Source organism: Hypanus sabinus, chromosome 17, assembly GCF_030144855.1.
Source record: "Hypanus sabinus isolate sHypSab1 chromosome 17, sHypSab1.hap1, whole genome shotgun sequence".
In the NCBI taxonomy this organism is placed as follows: Eukaryota; Metazoa; Chordata; class Chondrichthyes; order Myliobatiformes; family Dasyatidae; genus Hypanus; species Hypanus sabinus.
The window spans coordinates 79,467,853-79,490,596 of record NC_082722.1 but is presented as its reverse complement, the minus strand read 5'-3'; the positions used below and the strand labels follow the sequence as shown (position 1 = coordinate 79,490,596).

The 22,744-nt window shown below is 45.4% G+C and overlaps 1 protein-coding gene across 1 annotated transcript in view; it reads left to right on the top strand.

Moving 5' to 3' along the window:
• LOC132407061 (cadherin-16-like) overlaps positions 1 to 22,744 on the top strand; it is an 83,740-nt gene that overhangs the window by 33,650 nt on the left and 27,346 nt on the right. Inside the window, exons 8-12 of the mRNA XM_059993311.1 lie at positions 5,544 to 5,675; positions 7,279 to 7,429; positions 17,496 to 17,720; positions 17,803 to 17,879; positions 20,377 to 20,568. Of these exons, the coding sequence (XP_059849294.1) occupies positions 5,544 to 5,675; positions 7,279 to 7,429; positions 17,496 to 17,720; positions 17,803 to 17,879; positions 20,377 to 20,568 (777 nt within the window). The remainder of the gene's footprint in view (positions 1 to 5,543; positions 5,676 to 7,278; positions 7,430 to 17,495; positions 17,721 to 17,802; positions 17,880 to 20,376; positions 20,569 to 22,744) is intronic.

Sequence of the window (22,744 nt, the reverse complement as noted above, 5' to 3'; positions counted from 1 at the left end):
CTGGGGAATCAGGAGATGGAGCAGGGGGTGAGATTGGGGCCTGGAGGGGGAGGCAGACTGATGTGAGTTAGAACAGCTGCTGTTTTCCCTGGTGTTGGATTATTCACTGAAACATAAACCTAAGCACATCAACGTGGATCTAAATATAGAGCCAAGGAGCTGAGCTAATTCCGGGCAGAAGATTCAATAAAGATTTCTTTTTCTGGACACTGTGGTGTTGTGGTTTGCCAGGCTTGTCGGCAGGCATGAATTGGGATTTTCCGAGTTGTTACTGCGGGAGAGGCAGTGAGGCTGCAGGATTACTTCAGATCTCTGGCATTCTGTGCTTTATAAACACGTCCCAGTCGCCATCTGAGGCCAAGCGGTCGTCTCACCACTCTGCTGCTCCACAGGCCTCTCCCCGCTTCTCTCCTCCATAGAACCATCTTCCCAGTGTTCCGCTTGCTTGGAGGCACCAGCGAAGCCAGATGCTGGAACCTGGAGTGAACTGCCGGAGGAACTCAGAGGGCCAAGCAGCATCTGTAGAGGGAAATGGACAGCTGGCATTTCGGGTCAGTCCTGATGAAGAGTCTGGAGCTGAAACATCATTTGTCCACTTCCCTCCACAGGGGCAGACTGACTCTTTGAGTTCTTCCTCGTATCTGTTGCCAGAACCAGAATCAGATTTATTATCACTGACATATCACAAAATTTACAGTTTAGCAGCTGCAGCACAGTGGAAAACATAAAATTACTAAAAGTCACAAAATAAATAAATAATGCACAAGACAAATAGTGAGGTAGTTTTCACAGACTGTTCAGAAATCTGATGGTGGAGGGGAAGAAGCTGTTCCTAAATCACTGAGTGTGGATCTTCAGGCTCCTGTACCTCCTCCCCAATGGTAGTAACGAGAAGAGGGCATGCCCTGGATGGAGAGCCGTTAGAGATACATGCCGCCTTTTTGAGGCGTTGTCATCTCCCCACCCACATCCCTCATCTCTTCAATTTGGTGAGCACACTCTCTCTGATCTCTCTTTTACATTTGCTTTATTTAAAGTTTAAAAGCTCAAAATAAATTTATCATCAAAGTACATATATGGCAACATACATTACCCTGAGATTCTTATCTTATGGGCATCCACAGTAAATACAAGAAACAATAGAATCCAGAAAGACGGCAGCCAACAGGACAGACAAACAACCAACGTGCAAAAGACAGCAAACTGTGCAAATGCAAAAATAATAATAATAAATAAGCAACAAGAGTTGTAGAGTCCTGTGGAATCAGCTCAGAGTGAGGTGAATGAAGTTATCCGCTCTGTTTCAAGAGCCTGATGGTTGGGGGGTAATGACTGTTCCTGAACCTGGTGGTGTGGGTCCTGAGGCTCCTGTACCTCCTTCCTGATGGCAGCAGTGAGAAGGTGGTGGGATTGTTGATGGTGGCTGCTGCTTTCCTGCGACAGTTCTCCGTGGAGAGGAGGGATGGAGTAGGCCATATCCACTACTCTCTGAAGATTTTCTAGGCCCTGGGTGTTGGTGTTTCCACACCAGGCTGTGATGCAGGAGATTCTCCACCATGTACCTACAGAAGCTTGTGAAAGTTTTAGATGTCATGCCGAATCTTCACAAATCCCTTAGGAAGTAGAGGCACGGCCATGCTTTCTTCATAATGGCACCCAGGACAGATCCTCTGAAATGATAACAGAGGAATTTAAAGATGCCGACCCTCTCCACCTCTGATCCCTTGCTGAAGACTGGCTCCGGTTTCCTCCTCCTGAAGTCAATACTCATCCCCTTGTTTTGCTGACATTGAGCGAGAGGTTGATGTTGTGGCACCATTCAGCAAGATTTTCAATCTCCCTCCTATATACTGATTTATCTCTCATTTGGTTTAATAGGAACTAAAGAGCTTTAATAGGAACCCAAGGAGTAACATTTACACCCAGAAGGAGGTCAGTACATGGAATGAGCTACCAAAGGAAGTGGTAGAGGCAGGTTCATTAATAGCAGGACAATACCATTGCAGCATAAATTTTAGAGTTTAGAGTTCAATCCCACCATCCTCTGAAGGAGTCTCTGCATGTCCTCCCCGTGGGATGTATGGGTTTTCTATGGGTGCTCTGGTTTCCTCCCGCAGTCCAAAGACGCACCGGTCAGGAGGTGAATTGGTCATTGTAAATTGTCCTGTGATAAGTTAGGGTTGAATTGGGGTTGCTGGGTGGCACAGCACAGCTCAAAGGGCTAGAAGGAACTATTCCATGCTGTATCTGTAAATAAAGAAATAGAGAAATATATTTGAGGAACTTTGATAGGCAGATGGATAAGAAAGGTTTAAAGGTATGGAGGGGCCACTGCACAGGATCAGAAGAGAGTTGTAAACTCAGCCAGCTCCATAATGGGTACTAGCCTCCCAGCATCGATGGGACTTCCAAAGGCGACGCATCGAAAAGGTAGCATCTGCCCTTAAGGACCCCATCACCCAGGACAGGTCCTCTTCTTATTGCTCCCATCAAGGAGGTACAGGAGCCTGAAGACACACACTCAACGATGCAGGAACAGATTCTTCCGCAATGCCATCAAATTTCTGAATGTATAATAGAAACATAGAAAACCTACAGCACAATACTGGCCCTTCGGCCCACAAAACTGTGCCGAATATGTTCTTACTTTAGAACTACCTAGGCTTACCCATAGCCCTCTATTTTTCTAAGCTCCATGTATCCATCCAGGAGTCTCTTAAAAGACCCTATCATTTCCGCCTCCACCACCACCGCCAGCAGCCCATTCCACACACTCACCACTCTCTGCATAAAAAACTTACCTCTGACATCTTCTCTGTACCCAACTCCAAACACCCTAAAACTGTAACAACACACACAAAATGCTGGTGGAACACAGCAGGCCAGGCAGCATCTATAGGGAGAAGCGCTGTCAACGTTTCGGGCTGAGACCCTTCGTAAGGACTAACCAAAAGGAAAGATAGTAAGAGATTTGAAAGTAGTAGGGGGAGGGGGGAAATGCGAAATGATAGGAGTAGACCAGAGAGGGTGGGATGAAGCTAAGAGCTGGAAAGGTGATTGGCAAAAGTGATACAGAGCTGGAGAAGGGAAAGGATCATGGGACGGGAGGCCTTGGGAGAAAGAAAGGGGTGGGGGGAAGCACCAGAGGGAGATGGAAAACAGGCAGAGTGATGGGCAGAGAGAGATAAAAAACAACTACATATGTCAGGGATGGGGTAAGAAGGGGAGGAGGGGCATTAACAGAAATTAGAGAAGTCAATGTTCATGCCATCAGGTTGGAGGCTACCCTTGGGTATCTTGGATATCTTATGGACTCGGACCCCAAGATACCTCTGATCCTTCACACTGTCAAGAGTCATTCTGCCATCATATTTGACCTACCAAAATGAACCACCTCACACTTATCTGGGTTGAACTCCATCTGCCACTTCTCAGCCCAGTTTTGCATCCTATCAATGTCCCATTGTAATCTCTGACAGCCCTCCACACTATCCACAACACCCCCAACCTTTGTGTCATCAGCAAATTTGCTAACCCATCCATCCACTTCCTCATCCAGGTCATTTATAAAAATCACAAAGAGAAGGGGTCGCAGAACAGACCCCTGAGGCACACCACTGGTCTCCGGCCTCCATGCAGAATATGACCCGTCTACAACAACTCTTTACCTCCTGTGGGCAAGCTAGTTTTGAATCCACAAAGCAATGTCCCCTTGGATCCCATGCCTTCTTACTTTTTGCACTACTTATTAAATTTTTATATATTCCATATTGAAATTTATAGTTTGTATAATGTATTGCAATGTACAGCTGCTGCAAAATAACAAACTTCTGGTAAGATGGCAACAGGCTCAATTGCAGCAGCTATTCTGGGTCCTATCAAAGGTGTATTTGTTCATCTTGTAAGCATTTTTTATGATTGCAAATCACTGTTGGACACTGCGAACATCAAGAACTGTCGGACCATTCATTCAGTGAGTTCCTCAATAGCCTTGGAGATGGACTTATTGTGTACCATTGTTGTGTTCCATTGTTGTGTTGTCTTGTATTGTTGGACTTATTGTGTACCATTGTTGTGTTGTCTTGTATTGTTGGACTTATTGTGTACCATTGTTGTGTTGTCTTCTACTGTTGGACTTATTGTGTACCATTGTTGTGTTGTCTTGTATTGTTGGACTTATTGTGTACCATTGTTGTGTTGTCTTGTATTGTTGGACTTATTGTGTACCATTGTTGTGTTGTCTTCTACTGTTGGACTTATTGTGTACCATTGTTGTGTTGTCTTCTACTGTTGGACAAAGTGCAGTGTAAGGATTGTTTTAGATGTTTTTCTTGTGATGACGGGATCCTGTTGGACAGTGGCAATGAGGAATACTGCAGTCCAGTTCACTGGCTCATTGGCAAGACCGACAATGGGGCAGCTGCGTTGCCCAGTTATGCCAAAGACTAGGCCAAGGCTGTGGGGTCGCCAGTTGCAGCTAACTGGGGCAAGAGTCACCAAGACTCCTGGGACAGCCCATGTGGGACGCATTAGAATCCCTACTTGGGTTGGGGTCTGGCTCCTCCTGCGATGCTGCCTCCCAGAGTTCACTCGATGGAGGAACAAGCTAGACCCAGACAACTTACCATCAAGTCTACAGTCATGCCACTCAGGGAATTGGGCTATTTATCTTTTTGTTCTTTGTGACTGTATGATTTTCTGAAATTGTAATCATATGTGCTATTTATGCAGTGTGCTGTCTGCTGTGGGTAATATGATTTGCACCTTGGCCCCAGAGTCATCCTGTTTCACTTGGCTATATTCGTTCATGTTTGTATGATAATTAAACCTGATTCTGATTATGATTCTGAGCCAAACACAGGCAGGTAGGACAAGCTTAGATAGAAATCTTGGTCAACATAGACAGGCCTTAGGAAGATCTTGTCTTAGGTTCATTCGTTCACCTCATTATAGGAAAGATGTGAAAGCTTTTGAGAGGGTGCAGAGGAGATTTACCAGGATGCTGCCTGGATTAGAGAGGGTGCAGAGGAGATTCACCAGGATGCTGCCTGGATTAGAGAGGGTGCAGAGGAGATTCACCAGGATGCTGCCTGGATTAGAGAGCATGTCTTATGAGGAATGGTTGAGTAAGCTGGAGCTTTTCACTTAAGAGTGAAGAAGAATGAGAGGTGAGTTGATAGAGGTGTAAAAGATGATGAGAGACGTAGAGTGGACAGTCAGCACCTTTATCCCAGGGTGGAAATGGATAATATGAGGGGGCATAATTTTAAGGAGTTTGGAGGAAAGTATAGGGAGATGTCAGATGTAGATTTTTTACACAAAGAGTAAAACACCCTGCCAGGGGTGGTGCTAGAGGCAGCTACATTGGGGGCATTTGAGATACTCTTAATAGACACATGGATGAAAGAAAAGTGGAGGGTTATGTGGGATGGAAGGGTTAGATTATTCTTAAGGTATGACCCCATGACATCCTGGGAAATGAATGGAAGGGAGCATCTTCAGTGACTGTCTGACACTGTCTCACATCTATTCGTGCCCCACAGGTTCAGTGGAACAATGATCGAGTACAATACAGACTGGAATCCCGGATTCCTATCACTGAGAATCTCTTTATCATCGACAAGTGGGGAACCATCTACCTGACAAGTCCACTGGACCGTGAGTGGAAGGCTAAGGTATGCTACAAAATGGGAGAGGCCACTGGCCGTTGAGGCTGTGCTGGGGCATTGGAAGAGCAGTGACATCTTAGAGATACAGCAAGGTAACAGGCCCTACTGATCCAATGAATCAATTACACCACACAGACTCATTGGGGACGGACCACAGTACAGGGTTCTTCTGCTACTGGAGAGCGATGGGCCAAGTTGAGCAAGGAAACCCTTCAGTGATGGTGGTGATATACCACTCAGGGATTCACGGGTTGAGACAGTCACAGCTGTTTCAGAAAATAAAAGAAATGTAGGTGTTGCTAGAAACTTGAGGGACTGAGTTACAGGGAACAAAAAAAATCCCAGCTCAAGTTCAAGTTGATTGTCATCCGACTGCACATTGAGGAGGAAATTCTTTAGCCACAGAAACTCATTTATCAACAGTCACACACATCACAAGGCAAATATTACACATCTATCTATCATACAGTCCCAATAAAATAGCTCAGTGCATTGAACTAGAATAAGGTAAAACACTAACAAAGCTTCAAAAAAGTGCAGTGCAGGTAAACAATAAGAATACTGAGAAAATCCTTTTAAAGTGATTGGAAGAGAGTTCAGATGAAAGAAAAATGGAGAGTTATGAGTGTGTAGGAGGGAAGGGTTAGAGTGATCATAGATTAGTTCAATATAGGTTTGTACAAAAGTCTCAAAGAGTCTTTTAAATGTCCCTAATGTATCTACGTCTACCACCACTCCTGGCAAGGTGTTCCACACACCCACCACACTCTGTGTAAACCACCCCAACCATACGTACTTTCCTTCAATCATTTTTAAATTATGCCCTCTCTTGTTAGGCATTCCTGCCCTGGGGAAAAGCCTCTGGCTGTCCACTCTATCTATCCCTCTCATCGTCTTGTACACCCCTATCAAGACACAGCTCATCTTCTTTTACTCCAAAGAGAAAGTCCCCAGCTCGCTCAACCTACCTTCATAAGACATGCTCTCTAATCTAAGCAGCATCCTGGTAAATCTCCTCTGCACCCTCTCTAGAGCTTCTGCATCCTTCCTATAATGAGGTGACCAGAACTGAACACAATATTGCAAGTGTAGTCTAACAAGAACTTTACAGAGCTGCAACATTACCCCATGGGTCTTGAACTCAATCCCCCGACTAAAGAAGGCCCGAACACCATATATCTTCTTAACCAGTGTAGTAACTTTGAAGAATCAATTCATGTGGATCCCAAGATCTGTTTGTACTTGTGACAATAATGGACCAATTTACCAGACACCAACTGCCACTTACACAGCAGGTACGTGCAGAGAAACTGGTCTGCATTTCTGGTCAAAGACCCTTCATCAGGAAGTGGTTTTCTTCTGCACCTGCTTGCCTTGACCTTCTTGGCGGTAGAGGTGTGTGACAGGCAGCTGGCATCAACGGTAAGCAGAATGAACTCTATGAGCATTGCAGCCATCGTGGTGGAGGGAGGGAGGGAGTGATTTGGATGGAGGAGTAGGGTGCAAATTAGAGGAACCAGTTGGGCGAAGGGTGGATGTCTGTGAACCCTGAGGTAATCTGCACTGTGCTTGTGTGAGAAAATTCAACCAGTGTTTGCTCCCCTTTCAGTATGAGCTGGAGATCTCAGCACTGGATTACGATGGAAATCTTTACGCCAAACCACTGGAGCTGAAGGTGACAGTGACTGATGAAAATGACAACACACCCATCTGTTCCCCGGAGATTTACGTGGCAACGGTGCAGGAGTACGAGAAGAAAGGTACCTTGGTGGGTCACTGGGTTCATACAGCCATTCATCAGAGAGAGCTACATAAACATGGAATGGCCCACACCAGTGAAATGCCTAGCTAAGTTAAGCCACGTATTGTGTACAGTTCTGATCACTCATTATTGGAAGGATGTCCAGGATTTTGAGAGGGTGCAGAATAGGTTTTCCATGGATTAGAGGGGATGTTCTTCAATGAAAGGCTGGATAAACTCGTTTTCTCGCAAGCGCCTGAGGCGGAGGGGAGATCTGAGAGAGGTTTGTAAGATTGTAAGAGGCATAGAAAGAGCCTGTTCAGGCTTTGGCGAGACAGGCAGAGTCTAGTAGGTTCTTACTCAACTCTAGAGGGAATAGGGCCAGTGGTCTATCCTGGGTGTCAGGTGTGGAATTTCAGGGAGACTCCCAGCCTCCCCGATGGCCACATCTGCGCCAGGTGCATCGAGATGCAGCTCCTTAGAGAGTGGGTTAGGGAACTGGAGCTGCAGCTCGATGACCTTCAGCTTGTTAGGGAGAGTGAGGAGGTGATAGAGAGGAGCTATAGGCAGGTAGTCACCCTGGGACCACAGGAGACAGAGAAGTGGGTAACAGTCAGGAGAGGGAAGGACAAGAAGCAGGTGCTAGGAAGTACCCCTGTGGCTGTCCTCCTTAACAGTAAGTATTCCTGCGAGAATAGGGTTGTGGGGGATGGCCTACTGGGCCTGTGGCTCAGAAGGGTAGGGAAAGGAAGAGGATGGCAGCAGTGATAGGGGACTCTATAGTTAGGGGGTCAGATAGGTGATTCTGTGGACACAGAAAGAAGCACGAATGGTAGTTTGCCTCCCAGGGTCCGGGATGTTTCTGACCGCGTCCAAGATATCCTGAAGTGGGAAGGAGAATAGCCAGAGGTTGTGGTACATATTGGTAGAAACATAGAAACATAGAAAATAGGTGCAGGAATAGGCCCTTCGGCCCTTCGAGCCTGCACCGCCATTCAGTGTGATCATGGCTGATCATCCAACTCAGAACCCTGTACCTGCTTTCTCTTCATACCCCCGATCCCTTTAGCCACAAGAGCCATATCTAACTTCCTCTTAAATATAGACAATGAACCAGCCTCAACTGTTTACTGTGGCAGAGAATTCCACAGATTCACCACTCTCTGTGTGACAAGTTTTTCCTCATCTCAGTCCTAAGAGGCTTCCCCTTTATCCTTAAACTGTGACCCCTCGTTCTGGACTTCCCCAACATCGGAAACAATCTTCCTGCATCTAGCCTGTCCAGTCCCTTTAGAATTTTATACGTTTCAATAAGATCCCTCCTCAATCTTCTAAATTCCAGTGAGTAATGACATAGGTACCAATGACATAGGTAGGAAAAGGGAAGAGGTCCTGAAAAGAGACTACAGGGAGTCAGGGAGGAAGTTGAGATGCAGGACCTCAAAGGTAGTCATCTCGGGATTACTGCCTGTGCCACTTGACAGTGAGTATAGGAATAGAGAGAGGTGGAGGATAAATGCGTGGCTGAGGGATTGGAGCAGGGGGTAGGGATTCAGATTTCTAGATCATTGGGACCTCTCCTGGGGCAGGTGTGACCTGTACAAAATGGACGGGTTGCACTTGAAACCCAGGGGGACCAATATCCTGGTGGGGAGGTTTGCTAAGGCTGTTGGGGAGAGTTTAAATTAGAATTACTGGGGCGTGGGAACTGAACTGAAGTGATGGAGGAAAGGGAGATTGGCTCACAAATAGAGAAAGTTTGGAGACAGCGTGAAAGGAAGGATAGGCAGGTGATAGAGAAGGGACACGTTCAGACCGATGGTTTGAGATGTGTCTATTTTAATGCGAGGAGAATCATGAATAAAGCAGATGAGCTTAGAGCATGGATCAGCACTTGGTGCTATGACATTGTGGCCATTACAGAGATTTGGATGGCTCTGAGACAGGAATGGTTACTTCAAGTGCCAGGTTTTAGATGTTTCAGAAAGGACAGGGAGGGAGGCAAAAGAGCTGGGGGCATGGCACTGTCGATCAGAGATAGTGTCACGGCTGCAGAAAAGGAGGAAGTCATGGAGGGATTGTCTACGGAGTCTCTGTGGGTGGAAGTCAGAAACAGGACGGGGTCAATAACTCTACTGGATGTTTTTTATAGACCACCCAATGGTAACAGAGACATTGAGGAGCAGTTCGGGAGACAGATTCTGGAAAGGAATAACAGGGTTGTTGTGGTGGGAGATTTTAATTTCACAAATATTGATTGGCATCTCCCTAGAGTGAGGAGTTTAGATGGGGTGGAGTTTGTTAGGTGTGTTCAGGAAGGTTTCCTGACACAATATGTAGATAAGCTACAAGAGGAGAGGCTGTACTTGATCTGGTATTGGGAAATGAACCTGGTCAGGTGTCAGATCTCTCAGTGGGAGAGCATTTTGGAGATAGTGATCACAATTCTGTCTCCTTTACCATAGCATTGGAGAGGGATAGAAACAGACAAGTTAGGGAAATGTTTAAATGGAGTAAGGGGAACTATGAGGCTATCTGGCAGGAACTTGGAAGAATAAATTGGAAACAGATGTTCTCAGGGAAACGTACGGAAGAAATGTGGCAAATATTCAGGGGATATTTGCGTGGGGTTCTGAGTAGGTACATTCCAATGAGACATGAAAAGGGTGGTAGGGTACAAGATCCATGGTGTACAAAGGCTGTTGTAAATCTAGTCAAGAAGAGAAGAAGAGCGTATGAAAGATTCAAAAAACTAGGTAATGATATGAATCTAGAAGATTATAAGGCCAGCAGGAAGGAGCTTAAGAATGAAATTTGGAGAGCCACAAGGGGCCATGAGAAAGCCTTAGCGGACAGGATTAAGGAAAACTCCAAGGCATTCTACAAGTATGTGAAGAGCAAGAGGATAAGACGTAAGAAAATAGGACCTACTACTGTGACAGTGGAAAAGTGTGTATGGAACTGGAGGAAATAATGGAGGTACTTAAGGAATACTTTGCTTCAGTATTCAGTATGGAAAAGGATCTTGACAATTGTAGGGTTGAGTTGCCGTGGACTGAAAAGCTTGAGAATGTAAATATTAAGAAAGAGGATGTGCTGGAGCTTTTGGAAAGCATCAAGTTGGATTAGTCACCAGGACCGGACGTACCCCAGGCTACTGTGGGAAGCGAGGGAGGAGATTGCTGAGCCTCTGGCAATGATCTTTGCATCATCAATGGGGATGGGAGAAGTTCCGGAGGATTGTTGGGTTGCAGATGTTGTTCACCTATTCAAGAAAGGGAGTAGAGATAGCCAAGGAATTTACGGACCAGTGAGTCGTACTTCAGTGGTTGGTAAGTTGATGGAGAAGATCATGAGAGGCAGGATTTATGAACATCTGAAGAGGCATAATATGATTAGGAGTAGTCAGCAAGGCTTTGTCAAAGGCAGGTCGTGCCTTATGAGCCTGATTGAATTTTTTGAGGATGTGACTAAACACATTGATGAAGGTAAAGCCCTCGATGTAGTCTATATGGATTTTAGCAAGGCATTTGATAAGGTACCCCATGCAAGGCTTATTGAGAAAGTAAGCAGGCATGGAATCCAAGGGGACATTGCTTTGTGGATCCAGAACTGGCTTGCCCACAGAAGGCAAAGAGTTGTTGTAGATGAGTCATATTCTGTATGGAGGTTGGTGACCACTGGTGTGCCTCAGGGGTCTGTTCTGGGACCCTTACTCTTCGTGATTTTTATAAATGACCTGGATGAGGAAGTGGAGGGATGTGTCAGTAAGTTTGCTGATGACACAAAGGTTGGGGGTGTTGTGGATAGTGTGGAGAGCTGTCAGAGGTTACAACAGGACATTGATAGGATGCAAAACTGGGCTGAGAAATGGCAGATGGAGTTCAACCCAGATAAGTGTGAGGTGGTTCATTTTGGTAGGTCAAATATGATGGCAGAATATAGTATTAATGGTAAGACTCTTGGCAGCGTGAAGGATCAGAGGGATCTTAGGGTCCGTCCATAGGACACCCAAAGCTGATATGCAGGTTGACTCTGTGGTTAAGAAGGCATACAGTGCACTGGCCTTTATCAATCATGGGATTGAGTTTAGGATCCAAGTGGTAATATTGCCTGGATTGAGGAGCATGCCTTATAAGGATAGGTTGAGTGGAACTTGGCCTTTTCTCCTTGGAGCGATGGAGGATGAGAGATGACCTGATAGAGGTGTACAAGATGATGAGAATCATTGATCGTGTGGATAGTCAGAGGCTTTTTCCCAGGGTTGAAATGGCTGCACCAAAAGGACACAGGTTTAAGGTGCTTGGAAGTAGGTACTGAGGAGATGTCAGGGGTAAGTTTTTTACACAGAGAGTGGTGAGTGCGTGGAATGGGCTGCCGGCAACGGTGGTGGAGGCGAAAATGATAGGGTCTTTTAAGAGACTTTTGGATAGGTACATGGAGCTTAGAAAAACCGAAGGCCCTGGGTAAGCCTAGTAATTTTAAGGTAGGGACATGATCCACACAACCTTGTGGGCTGAAGGGCCTGTATTGTGCCGTAGGCTTTCTATGTTTTTTATGTTTCTATGAAAGGGCATATAAAGTAGCAAAAGTGAATGGGCAGTTAGATGATTGGGAAGCTCTTAAAATCCAACAAAAGGCAAATAGAGAAGCTATAAGAAGGGAAAATATGAAATATGAGGGCAGATTAGACAATGATATAAAACAGGATACCATATGTTTTATTTCACTTATATAAAGAGTAAAAAGGGAGGTGTGAGTTTATATTGAACCGCAGGAAAATGACGTTGGTGAGGTAGTAATGGGGGCAAAGAAATGGCAGATGAACTTAATAAGTACTCTGCTTCAGTCTTTACTGTGGAAGACACTAGTTGAATGCCAGAGGTCCGTGAGTGCTAGGGAGCAGGAGTGAGTGCTATTGTTATTACAAAGGAAAACATTCTAGGCAAGCTCAAAGGAATTAAGGTGGATAAGTCACCTGGATCAGACGGACTACACCCTGGGGTCCTGAGAGAGGTTGCTGAAGAAATAACAGATGCAGTGGTCATGATCTTTCAAGAATCACTTGATTCTGGCATGGTCCTGGAGGACTGGACGATTGCAAATGTCACTCCACTCTTTAAGAAGAGAGGAAGACAAAAGGAAATTATAGGCCAGTTAGCCTAATCTCAGTAGTTGGGAAAGTGTTGGAGTCCATTATTAAAAATGAGGTTTTGAGGTACTTGGAGACTAATGATAAAATAACTCAAAGTCAGCATGGTTTTTGTAAAGTGAAATCTTGTCTGACAAATCTTTTATAGTTCTTTGAGGAAGTAACAAGCAGGGTAGACAAAGAGAGGCAATGGATATCATTTACTTGGATTTACAGAAGGCATTTGATAAGGTGCCACACATGAGGCTGCTGAATAAGATAAAATCCTATGGCGTTACAGGAAAGATCCTGGCATGGATAGTGGAATGACTGACAGGCAGGAGGCATTGAGTAAGAATAAAAGGGACCTTTTCTGGTTGGCAGCTGGTGACTGGTGATGTTCCTCAGGGGTCAATATTGGGAGTGCTACTTCTCACATTGTTTGTCAATGGAATTGATGGCTTTGTGGCAAAGTTTGTGGATGATATGAAGTTAGGTGGAGGGGTTGGTGGTGCTGTGAAAACAATACAATTGCAGCAGGACTTAGACAAATTGGACGAATGGGCAAAAAAGTGGCAAATGGAATTCAGTTTTGGGAAATGTATGATAATGTATTTTGGTAAAAGGAGCAATAGTGCAGACTGTTATCTAAATGGGGAGAAGTTTCAATCATCAGAGGTGCAGAGGGACTTAGGAGTCCTTGTGAGAGACTCCCAGAAGGTTAATTTACAGGTTGAGTCTGAGGTAAAGAAGGCAAATGCAATGTTGGCATTTATTTCAAGGGGACTCGAATATAAAGAGAAGGAGATAATGCTGAGGCTTTATAAAACACTAGTCAGGCTGCACTTGATGCATTGTCAACAGTTTTGAGCTCCATGTCTCTGAAAGGATGTGTTGTCATCGGAGAGAGTCCAGAGGAGGTTCACAAGGATGATTCTGTGAATGTAGGGGTTAACAAATGAGGGGCATTTGGCAGCTTTGGGCCTGTACTCACTGAAACTTAGAGGAATGCAGGAGTCTCATTGAAACCATTGACTAGATAGGGTGGATGTGCAAAGGATGTTTCCTATGGTGGGGATATCCAGAACTAGAGGGAACCGCCTCAAAATTGAAGGGCTACCCTTTAGAACAGAGATAAGGAGGAATTTTTAAAAAATATATTTTTATTGAAGGAATAGCAAAATACAGAATACATAATAGATTACATTTTCCTCCATTTTGCTTTTATATCTTACCCCTAAACCAACCTCCCCTGACCCTCCCTCCCCAAACATACCATGGCAGCTAATGTATTTACGATACAACAGTTCACAAATACAAGTACGGACATTTCACAGCCATACCCCCACACTACTTCAAGACGAAGACCCACACACATCCACAACGTGTCAGGTGATCCAAAATACACTCATATTACAATTCATCAACCACCCTGTGAGGTAAACCATATGTGTGTTGAAAGGGGGTCAACTTCCCAAGTACAATCAAATGCCTTCAACTAGTAGGTAATTCCTTAAGACTCCGAAAATATGACAAGGAAGGTCCCTATTTCAAATAGAACTTTTTCACAGGAACACCTTTTTTAGCCAGAGAGTGGAATGCTCTGCCACAGACTGTGGTGGAGGCCAAGTCAATGGAAATATTAAGGCGGAAATTGATCATTTCCTGACTGGTCAGGACATCAAAGGATATGGCGAGAAGGCGGGTGTGTGGGGTTGACTAGAATCCTGTGCAGCACGTTCCACGTTCTAAACTGACTCCTGCCAACGCTGTGTCCAGATCCCTCTATGCCCTGTGCATTCAGGAGCCTATATAAGATCTTTAACATACCTGAGTCCCAGTCTACACAACTTCTTCTTGTAACTCAGGCCCCAAAGTCTAGGAAACATCCTGGAAAACGTTTTGAAACATAGAACACCAGAGCGCAGTACAGACCCTTCAGTCCACAATGTTGTGCCAACTTTTTAACATTCTCCAGGGTCAATCTAACCACTCCCTCATACATAGCCTTCCAATTTTCTGCCTTCCATAAGACAAAGGAGCAGAAGTCGGCCATTCGGCCCATCGCGTCTGCTCCGCCACTTCATCATGAGCTGATCCAATCTCCCCTTTAGTCCCATTCCCCCTCCTTCTCACCATAACCTTTGATGCCCTGACTACTCAGATACCTATCAATCTCTGCCTTAAATACACCCAATGACTTGACCTCCACTGCCGCCTGTGGCAACAAATTCCATAGATTCACCACCCTTTGGCTAAAAAATATTTTTCTCATCTCTGTTCTGAATGGGCGCCCTGTAATCCTCAAGTCATGTCCTCTCGTACTAGACTCCCCCACCATGGGAAACAACTTTGCCACATCCACTCTGTCCATGCCTTTCAACGTTCGAAATGTTTCTATGAGGTCCCCCCTCAATCTTCTAAACTCCAAGGAGTACAGTCCAAGAGCGGTCAAACGTTCCTCATATGTTAACCCTCTCATTCCCGGAATCATTCCAGTGAATCTTCTCTGAACCCTCTCCAATGTCAGCACATCCTTTCTTAAATAAGGAGCCCAAAACTGCATAAAGTATTCCAAGTGAGGTCTTAACAGTGCCTTATAGAGCCTCAACATCACATCCCTGCGTCTATACTCTATTCCTCTAGAAATGAATGCCAACATTGCATTCGCCTTCTTCACCACCGACTCAACCTGGAGGATAACCTTAAGGGTATCCTGCATGATGACTCCCGTCCCATTGCATCTCAGAACTTTGAATTCTCTCCTCATTTAAATAATAGTCTGCCCATTTATTTCTTCTACCAAAGGGCATGACCGTGCACTTTCCAACATTGTAATTCATTTGCCACTTCTTTGCCCATTCCCCCAATTTATCCAAGTCTCTCTGCAGACTCTGTTTCCTCAGCACTACAAGCCCCTCCACCTATCTTTGTATCATCAGCAAACTTGGCCACAAAGTCATCTATTCCATAATCCAGATCGTTGACATACAACATAAAAAGAAGCGGCCCCAACACGGACCGTGGAACCCCAACAGTGGAACACCACTGGTAACCGGCAGCCAACCAGAATGGGATCCCTTTATTCCCACTCTCTGTTTCCTGCCAATCAGCCAACACTCCATCCACGTATGTAACATTCCCGTAATTCCATGGACTCTTATCTTGTTTAGCAGCCTCATGTGCAGCACCTTGTCAAAGGCCTTCTGAAAATCCAATTACACAACATCCACTGCATCTCCCTTGTCTAGCCTACTTGTAATTTCCTCAAAAAATTGCACTAGGTTTGTCAGGCAGGATTTTCCTTTAAGGAAACCATGCTGAGTTCTGCCTATCTTGTCATATGCCTCCAGGTACTCCGTAACCTCATCCTTGATAATCAACTCCAACAACTTCCCAACCACCTATGTCAAGCTAACAGGTCTATAATTTCCTTTTTGCTTCCTTGCCCCCTTCTTAAATAGCGGGGTGACATTTGCAATCTTCCAGTCCTCCAGAACCAGGCCAGAATCTATCGACTTTTGAAAGATCATTGCTAATGCCTCCGTAATCTCCACCGCTACTTCCTTCGGAACATGAGGGTGCATTCCATCTGGTCCGGGAGATTTATCTACCCTTAGACTATTCAGCTTCCTGAGTACTTTCTCTGTCATAATTGTGACTGCATATTTCTCTTCCCTGACACCCCTGAATGTCCGTTATACTGCTGATGTCTTCCTCAGTGAAGACTGATGCAAAATGCTCGTTCAATTCCTCCGCCATCTCCTTATCTCCCATTACAATTTCTCCAGCATCATTTTCTATCGGTCCTATATCTACTCTCACCTGTCTTTTACTCTTTATATACTTGAAAAAGCTTTTAGTATCCTCTTTGGTATTATTTGCTAGCTTCCTTTCATAGTTCATCTTTCCTTCTTAATGACCTTCTTAGTTTCCTTTTGTAAGCTTTTAAAAACTTTTGGCTTTGACTTCTCTTGTCAGCCCCGGTTGCATCCTTTTTCCATTCGAAAATTTCTTCTTCTTCGGAATATATCTGTCTTGCAGCTTCCTCACTTCTCACATAAACTCCAGCCACTGCTGCTCTGCCATCCTTCCCGCTAGTGACCCTTTCCAGTCAACCTTGGTCAGTTCCTCTCTCATGCCACTGTAATTTCCTTTACTCCACCGAAATACCAACACATCGGATTTTGGCTTCTCTTTCTCAAATTTCACAGTGATCTCAATCATGTTGTGATCACTGCCTCCTAAGGGTTGCTTCACTTCCATCTCTCTAATCACTGGTTCATTACACAATACCCAATCCAGTACAAACGATCCCCTAGTGGGCTCAACGACAAGCTGTTCTAAAAAGCCATCTCGTAGGCATTCTACAAATTCTCTCTCTTGAGAACCAGTGCAGACCTGATTTTCCCAATACATTCAAATGTTAAAATCCCCTACAATGATCATAACACTGCCCTTCTGGCAAGCCTTTTCTATTTCCTGTTGTAATTTGTAGTCCACATCACTGCAGCTGTTTGGAGGCCTGTAGATAACTGCCATCAGGGTCCTTTTACCCCTGTGATTTCTTAGCTCAACCCATAAAGATTCTGTACCTTCTGATCCAAATTCCAAGAGACTCTTAAATGCCCCTAATGGATTTGCCTTTGCCACCACCATGAGAGTGCATTCTATATACCCCCACTCTTGTATGAAAGAAAACTTATTCTGACACCCCCTGAACTTTCCTCCAATCACCTTAGAATTATGCCCCCTCCAATTTCCACCCTGGGAAAAAGTCTCAGGGTTGTCCACTCGATCTATGCCTCTTATGCATCTCTTTTCAGCACTCTTTCCAGTTTAATAATGTCTTTCCTATGACAGGGTGACCAAAATTGTACAGAATATTCTTACATAACTGAACCATTGTTTTATATGCATGCATCAAGTGTCTTGTGTGACCATTGGTTTATAGGTACCTGTGTGGCCAAGCTGAGGGCTGAAGATGCAGATGACCCTTTGACTGAGAACACACACCTCTCCTTCCAACTCCACAGCTGGGATCCTCAGGGACCAAAGGAGCCTCTGTTCACAATAGACAGTGAGGGGGTCATCACCCTAGCCAGGGACATGGTAGACTATGACTCACTGACTTATCATCTCCAGATCCGTCTGGCTGACCTGGCGGGAGCGGAAGGAAGTAGGTGTATTGAAAATGTTCCGTGTAATTCCACATTGAGGTGGTCTACACTGAAATATGACCCCACTGTTTTATTTCATAGGCTTGTCGAGTACGTGCACAGTCATGGTTCATGTGATTGAGTTGAATGACAACCCTCCTGAGATCCCCCAGGATCAGGTATAGATTTCACTGAAGCATTTAGAAACCGCTGCGATGTCTGATTATTCAGGAATTAATCTCTGAATCCCAGACACACACAAAATGCTGGTGGAACGCAGCAGGTCAGGCAGCATCTATAGGGAGAAGCGCTGTCGATGTTTCGGGCCGAGACCCTTTGTCAGGCCCGAAATGTCGACAGCACTTCTCCCTATAGATGCTGCCTGACCTGCTGCGTTCCACCAGCATTTTGTGTGTGTTGCTTGAATTTCCAGCATCTGCAGATTTCCTCGTGTTTGCCTTCTGAACCCCAGACTCTAGTTCTCTCCTCCCTGTCCCATCACACACTCTCAGGGTCAGGCACAGAGTGAAAATATCTTTACACTGTCCCACCACATACTCCAGAGGTCAGACACAGAGTGAAGCTCCCTCTACAATGTCCCATCACACACTCCCAGGTCAGATATAGAGTGAAAATATCTCTACACTGTCCCATCACACATCCCCAGGGTCAGACACAGAGTGAAACTCTCTACACTGTCCCTTCACACATCCCCAGGGTCAGACACAGAGTGAAACTCTCTACACTGTCTCATCACGCATCCCCAGGGTCAAACACAGAGTGAAACTCTCTACACTGTCCCTTCACACATCCCCAGGGTCAGACACAGAGTGAAACTCTCTACACTGTCCCTTCACACATCCCCAGGGTCAGACACAGAGTGAAACTCTCTACACTGTCCCTTCACACATCCCCAGGGTCAGACACAGAGTGAAACTCTCTACACTGTCCCTTCACACATCCCCAGGGTCAGACACAGAGTGAAACTCTCTACACTGTCCCTTCACACATCCCCAGGGTCAGACACAGAGTGAAACTCTCTACACTGTCCCATCACACATCCCCAGGGTCAGACACAGAGTGAAACTCTCTACACTGTCCCATCACACATCCCCAGGGTCAGACACAGAGTGAAACTCTCTACACTGTCCCATCACACATCCCCAGGGTCAGACACAGAGTGAAACTCTCTACACTGTCCCATCACGCATCCCCAGGGTCAGACACAGAGTGAAACTCTCTACACTGTCCCATCACGCATCCCCAGGGTCAGACACAGAGTGAAACTCTCTACACTGTCCCTTCACGCATCCCCAGGGTCAGACACAGAGTGAAACTCTCTACACTGTCCCATCACACATCCCCAGGGTCAGACACAGAGTGAAACTCTCTACACTGTCCCATCACACATCCCCAGGGTCAGACACAGAGTGAAACTCTCTACACTGTCCCATCACACATCCCCAGGGTCAGACACAGAGTGAAACTCTCTACACTGTCCCTTCACACATCCCCAGGGTCAGACACAGAGTGAAACTCTCTACACTGTCCCTTCACACATCCCCAGGGTCAGACACAGAGTGAAACTCTCTACACTGTCCCTTCACACATCCCCAGGGTCAGACACAGAGTGAAACTCTCTACACTGTCCCTTCACACATCCCCAGGGTCAGACACAGAGTGAAACTCTCTACACTGTCCCTTCACACATCCCCAGGGTCAGACACAGAGTGAAACTCTCTACACTGTCCCATCACACATCCCCAGGGTCAGACACAGAGTGAAACTCTCTACACTGTCCCATCACACATCCCCAGGGTCAGACACAGAGTGAAACTCTCTACACTGTCCCATCACACATCCCCAGGGTCAGACACAGAGTGAAACTCTCTACACTGTCCCATCACACATCCCCAGGGTCAGACACAGAGTGAAACTCTCTACACTGTCCCTTCACACATCCCCAGGGTCAGACACAGAGTGAAACTCTCTACACTGTCCCATCACACACTTCAAGTGCCAGACACAAAGTGAAGCTCCCTTCTTGACTTGGTGAGTTCCTCCAGCATTTTGACTGGTTCAAGAAGGAAGGACACCACCACGTTCTCAAGGACAATGTGGAATAGGCAACCAGTGCCAGATCCGCTGGGAGGTCGGATCCTAAAATGAAAGTAAGAAGTCTTTGCCCAGAGTTGACTGAATCCGGAGAGGTAAATGTTTCTTATACAGTCATTCCTCAAAACTTCCTCCTACCTTATGTGACCACAAATAATAGCCAATTAAAACTGGCTATGGACTCTGTTGTAATTTGATTGGCTGAAGTTCAGACCCATGGTTGTTTAATGTCAGGAAATGTAGAGGAGGCTGGACCGTAAAGCAGAGCAGCAAAGACAATTTAATGGTGGGCAATAACTTTAATAATAGAGTGCAAAATAAAAAATACGAGTGGCCGCAAAATAAGAGAGAATGATGCCAAACACAAAAGGCAACAAGGTAACTGACAGCTAGGAGCAAACGGTTGAGGGTGGCTGATTTGATGAGAGAACAAGGGCTGTGGATGGGAGCTGTGTTTAAATAGGCTGCAGGTGACTGCTATTGCCTGGGTCTACATGCGCAAGCATGACAGTTTAAACTTAACTGCTTCTCATTGGCTTTTCCTCCCTTGCTGAGCTGCAGTACGGACCAATCAGCATACCTGAAGATGCTGACATTGGCTATGAGGTTACCACCATCAATGCCACAGATGCTGATTTCTACCTCTCTGATGGCTGGTTCATTACATTCGTGTTTGAATCTGGGAATGAAGACCAGATGTTTGGAATTGTCCAGGATGGGAAGAGCAATGTTGGGAAGATCATCCTACACAAGGTACATGCACTGTCTCCTTCTCTGTCTTTCTGAACCTTACCCCTCCACCACCCCATTGCCCATTGCTGGCTTGGTAGTTTTCTTCCTCCAAATCCCTTCCATCACTCTCTCCTGAACCCACCTCCAACTCCCTCTGATGAGTATCCCTGGATCAGTGCCCAGATTTTCTATTTTTCTAAGCTCACTGTACCTATCCAGGAGTTCATTAAAAGACCTTATTTTATTTTACCTTTATTTTACCACCTCCACTACCGTCGCCGGCAGCCCATTCCACGCACTCACCGCTCTCTGTATAAAAAACTTACCACTGCCATCTCCTCTGTACCTACTTCCATACACCTTAAAACTGTGCCCCCTCATGTTAGCCATTTCAGCCCTGGGAAAAAGCCTCAGACTATCCACACGATCAATGCCCCTCATTATCTTGTACACCTCCATCAGGTCACCCCTCATCCTCCGTCACTCCAAGGTGAAAAGGCCGAGCTCGCTCATCCTGTTCTCATAAGGCATGCTCCCCAATCCAGGAAACATCTTGTAGTTCAGGACATTTACAAGGACAGGTGTGAAAAAAGGATCATTGGCCGCCCAAGCCACCCCAAACGCAGTCTATTCCAGCTGTTACCATCCGTGAAACGGTACCGCAGCATAAAAGCCAGGACCAACAGACTGATGAACTCACTCTGATATGAGGGTATTTTTATGTTACATTGACTGTTCTATTTATTATAAATTACTATGATTGCACAGTGCACATTTAGACAGAGATGTAATGCAAAGATTTTTACTCCTCATGTATGTGGATGTAAGAAATAAAGTCAGTTCATTCCATCTCCCTCTACATCTGTATTATATTCTTCCCTCTCTCTTTCTCTCTGCTTCTCTCCCTCTTTCTCTGTCATTCTCTCACTCCCTCTCTTAGACCTCCTTTGAAGCTCTCCATTCTTTGTGTCATAGTACACAGAACATTACAGCTCAGTTCAGGCCCTTTGGCCCATGATATTATGCCGAACTTTTAATCTAAGGTCAATCTAACCCTAAGACTTTAGTACTGTGGTAATTTTATGTATTGTACTGTACTGTTGGCACAAAAAAAAACAAATTTCATTACAGGTATGAGTGACCCCCATCACCCTGGACATGCTCTCTTCTCACTGTTACCATCAGGTAGGAGGTACAGAAGCCTGAAGGCCCACACTCAGTGATTCAGGAACAGCTTCTTCCCCTCTGCCATCCGATTCCTAAATGGACATTGAAACCATGAACACTAACTCACAACTTTTTTAATTACTTCTGCTTTTGACTACTATTTTTTAATTTAACTAGTTAATATACATACACTGACTACAATTTATTTATTTTTCTATATTATCAGGTATTGCAGTGTACTGCTGCCATTCAGTTAACACATTTCACGACATAGCCGGTAATGTTAAACCTGATTCTGACTCTGCTGATAGACCTGGTTCTGACCTAGGTCTCTATTGTGGACTGAGAGTAGGAAGGGGGCAGGGAGAGGGGAATCATGGTTGGGAAAAGGGGAAAGGAGAGGGGATGGAGTGGGAAGCCCCAGAGAGACATTTTGTAATGATCAATAAACTACTTGTTTGGAATCAAATGACCTTGCCTGGTGTCTCAGGGCTGGGTGTGTCTGCACCCAAGCCACCCACTGCCACCTGTCCCACACCCCTCCCACGGTGTTCCATCTTCCCCTTTGCTTCTGCCAGATTTACAAACTTGCTCTGTGCCACATTGACACATACAGTGCTGTGCAAAGGTCTTTGGCCCTCTAGCTATATATGTGCACAGTACTGTGTCTGCCTCTACCATTACCCATGCACTCAGTACTCTCTGTGTAAAAAAACTTACTTCTAACACCCCCCTATACTTTCCTGTAATCACCTTATGCCCTCTCGTATTAACTATTTTAGCCCTGGGAAACATTATCTTGGCCACCTGTGGTGAACTACATATACCTGTCTGGACACGCCCCTGCTGACTGCTCCTGTGGCTCCTCCCACAGACCCCTGTATAAAGGCCATTGGAGGCACTGCTCCTCCCTGTCTCCAGGATGTTGTGTGGTTGTCTCTTGCAGCTAATAAAATTGATGCATCATCAATAACTCTCAGAGAGTCACACTGTAGGAGGGTTTATACTGAGGGAGGGTCACAATGTGGGA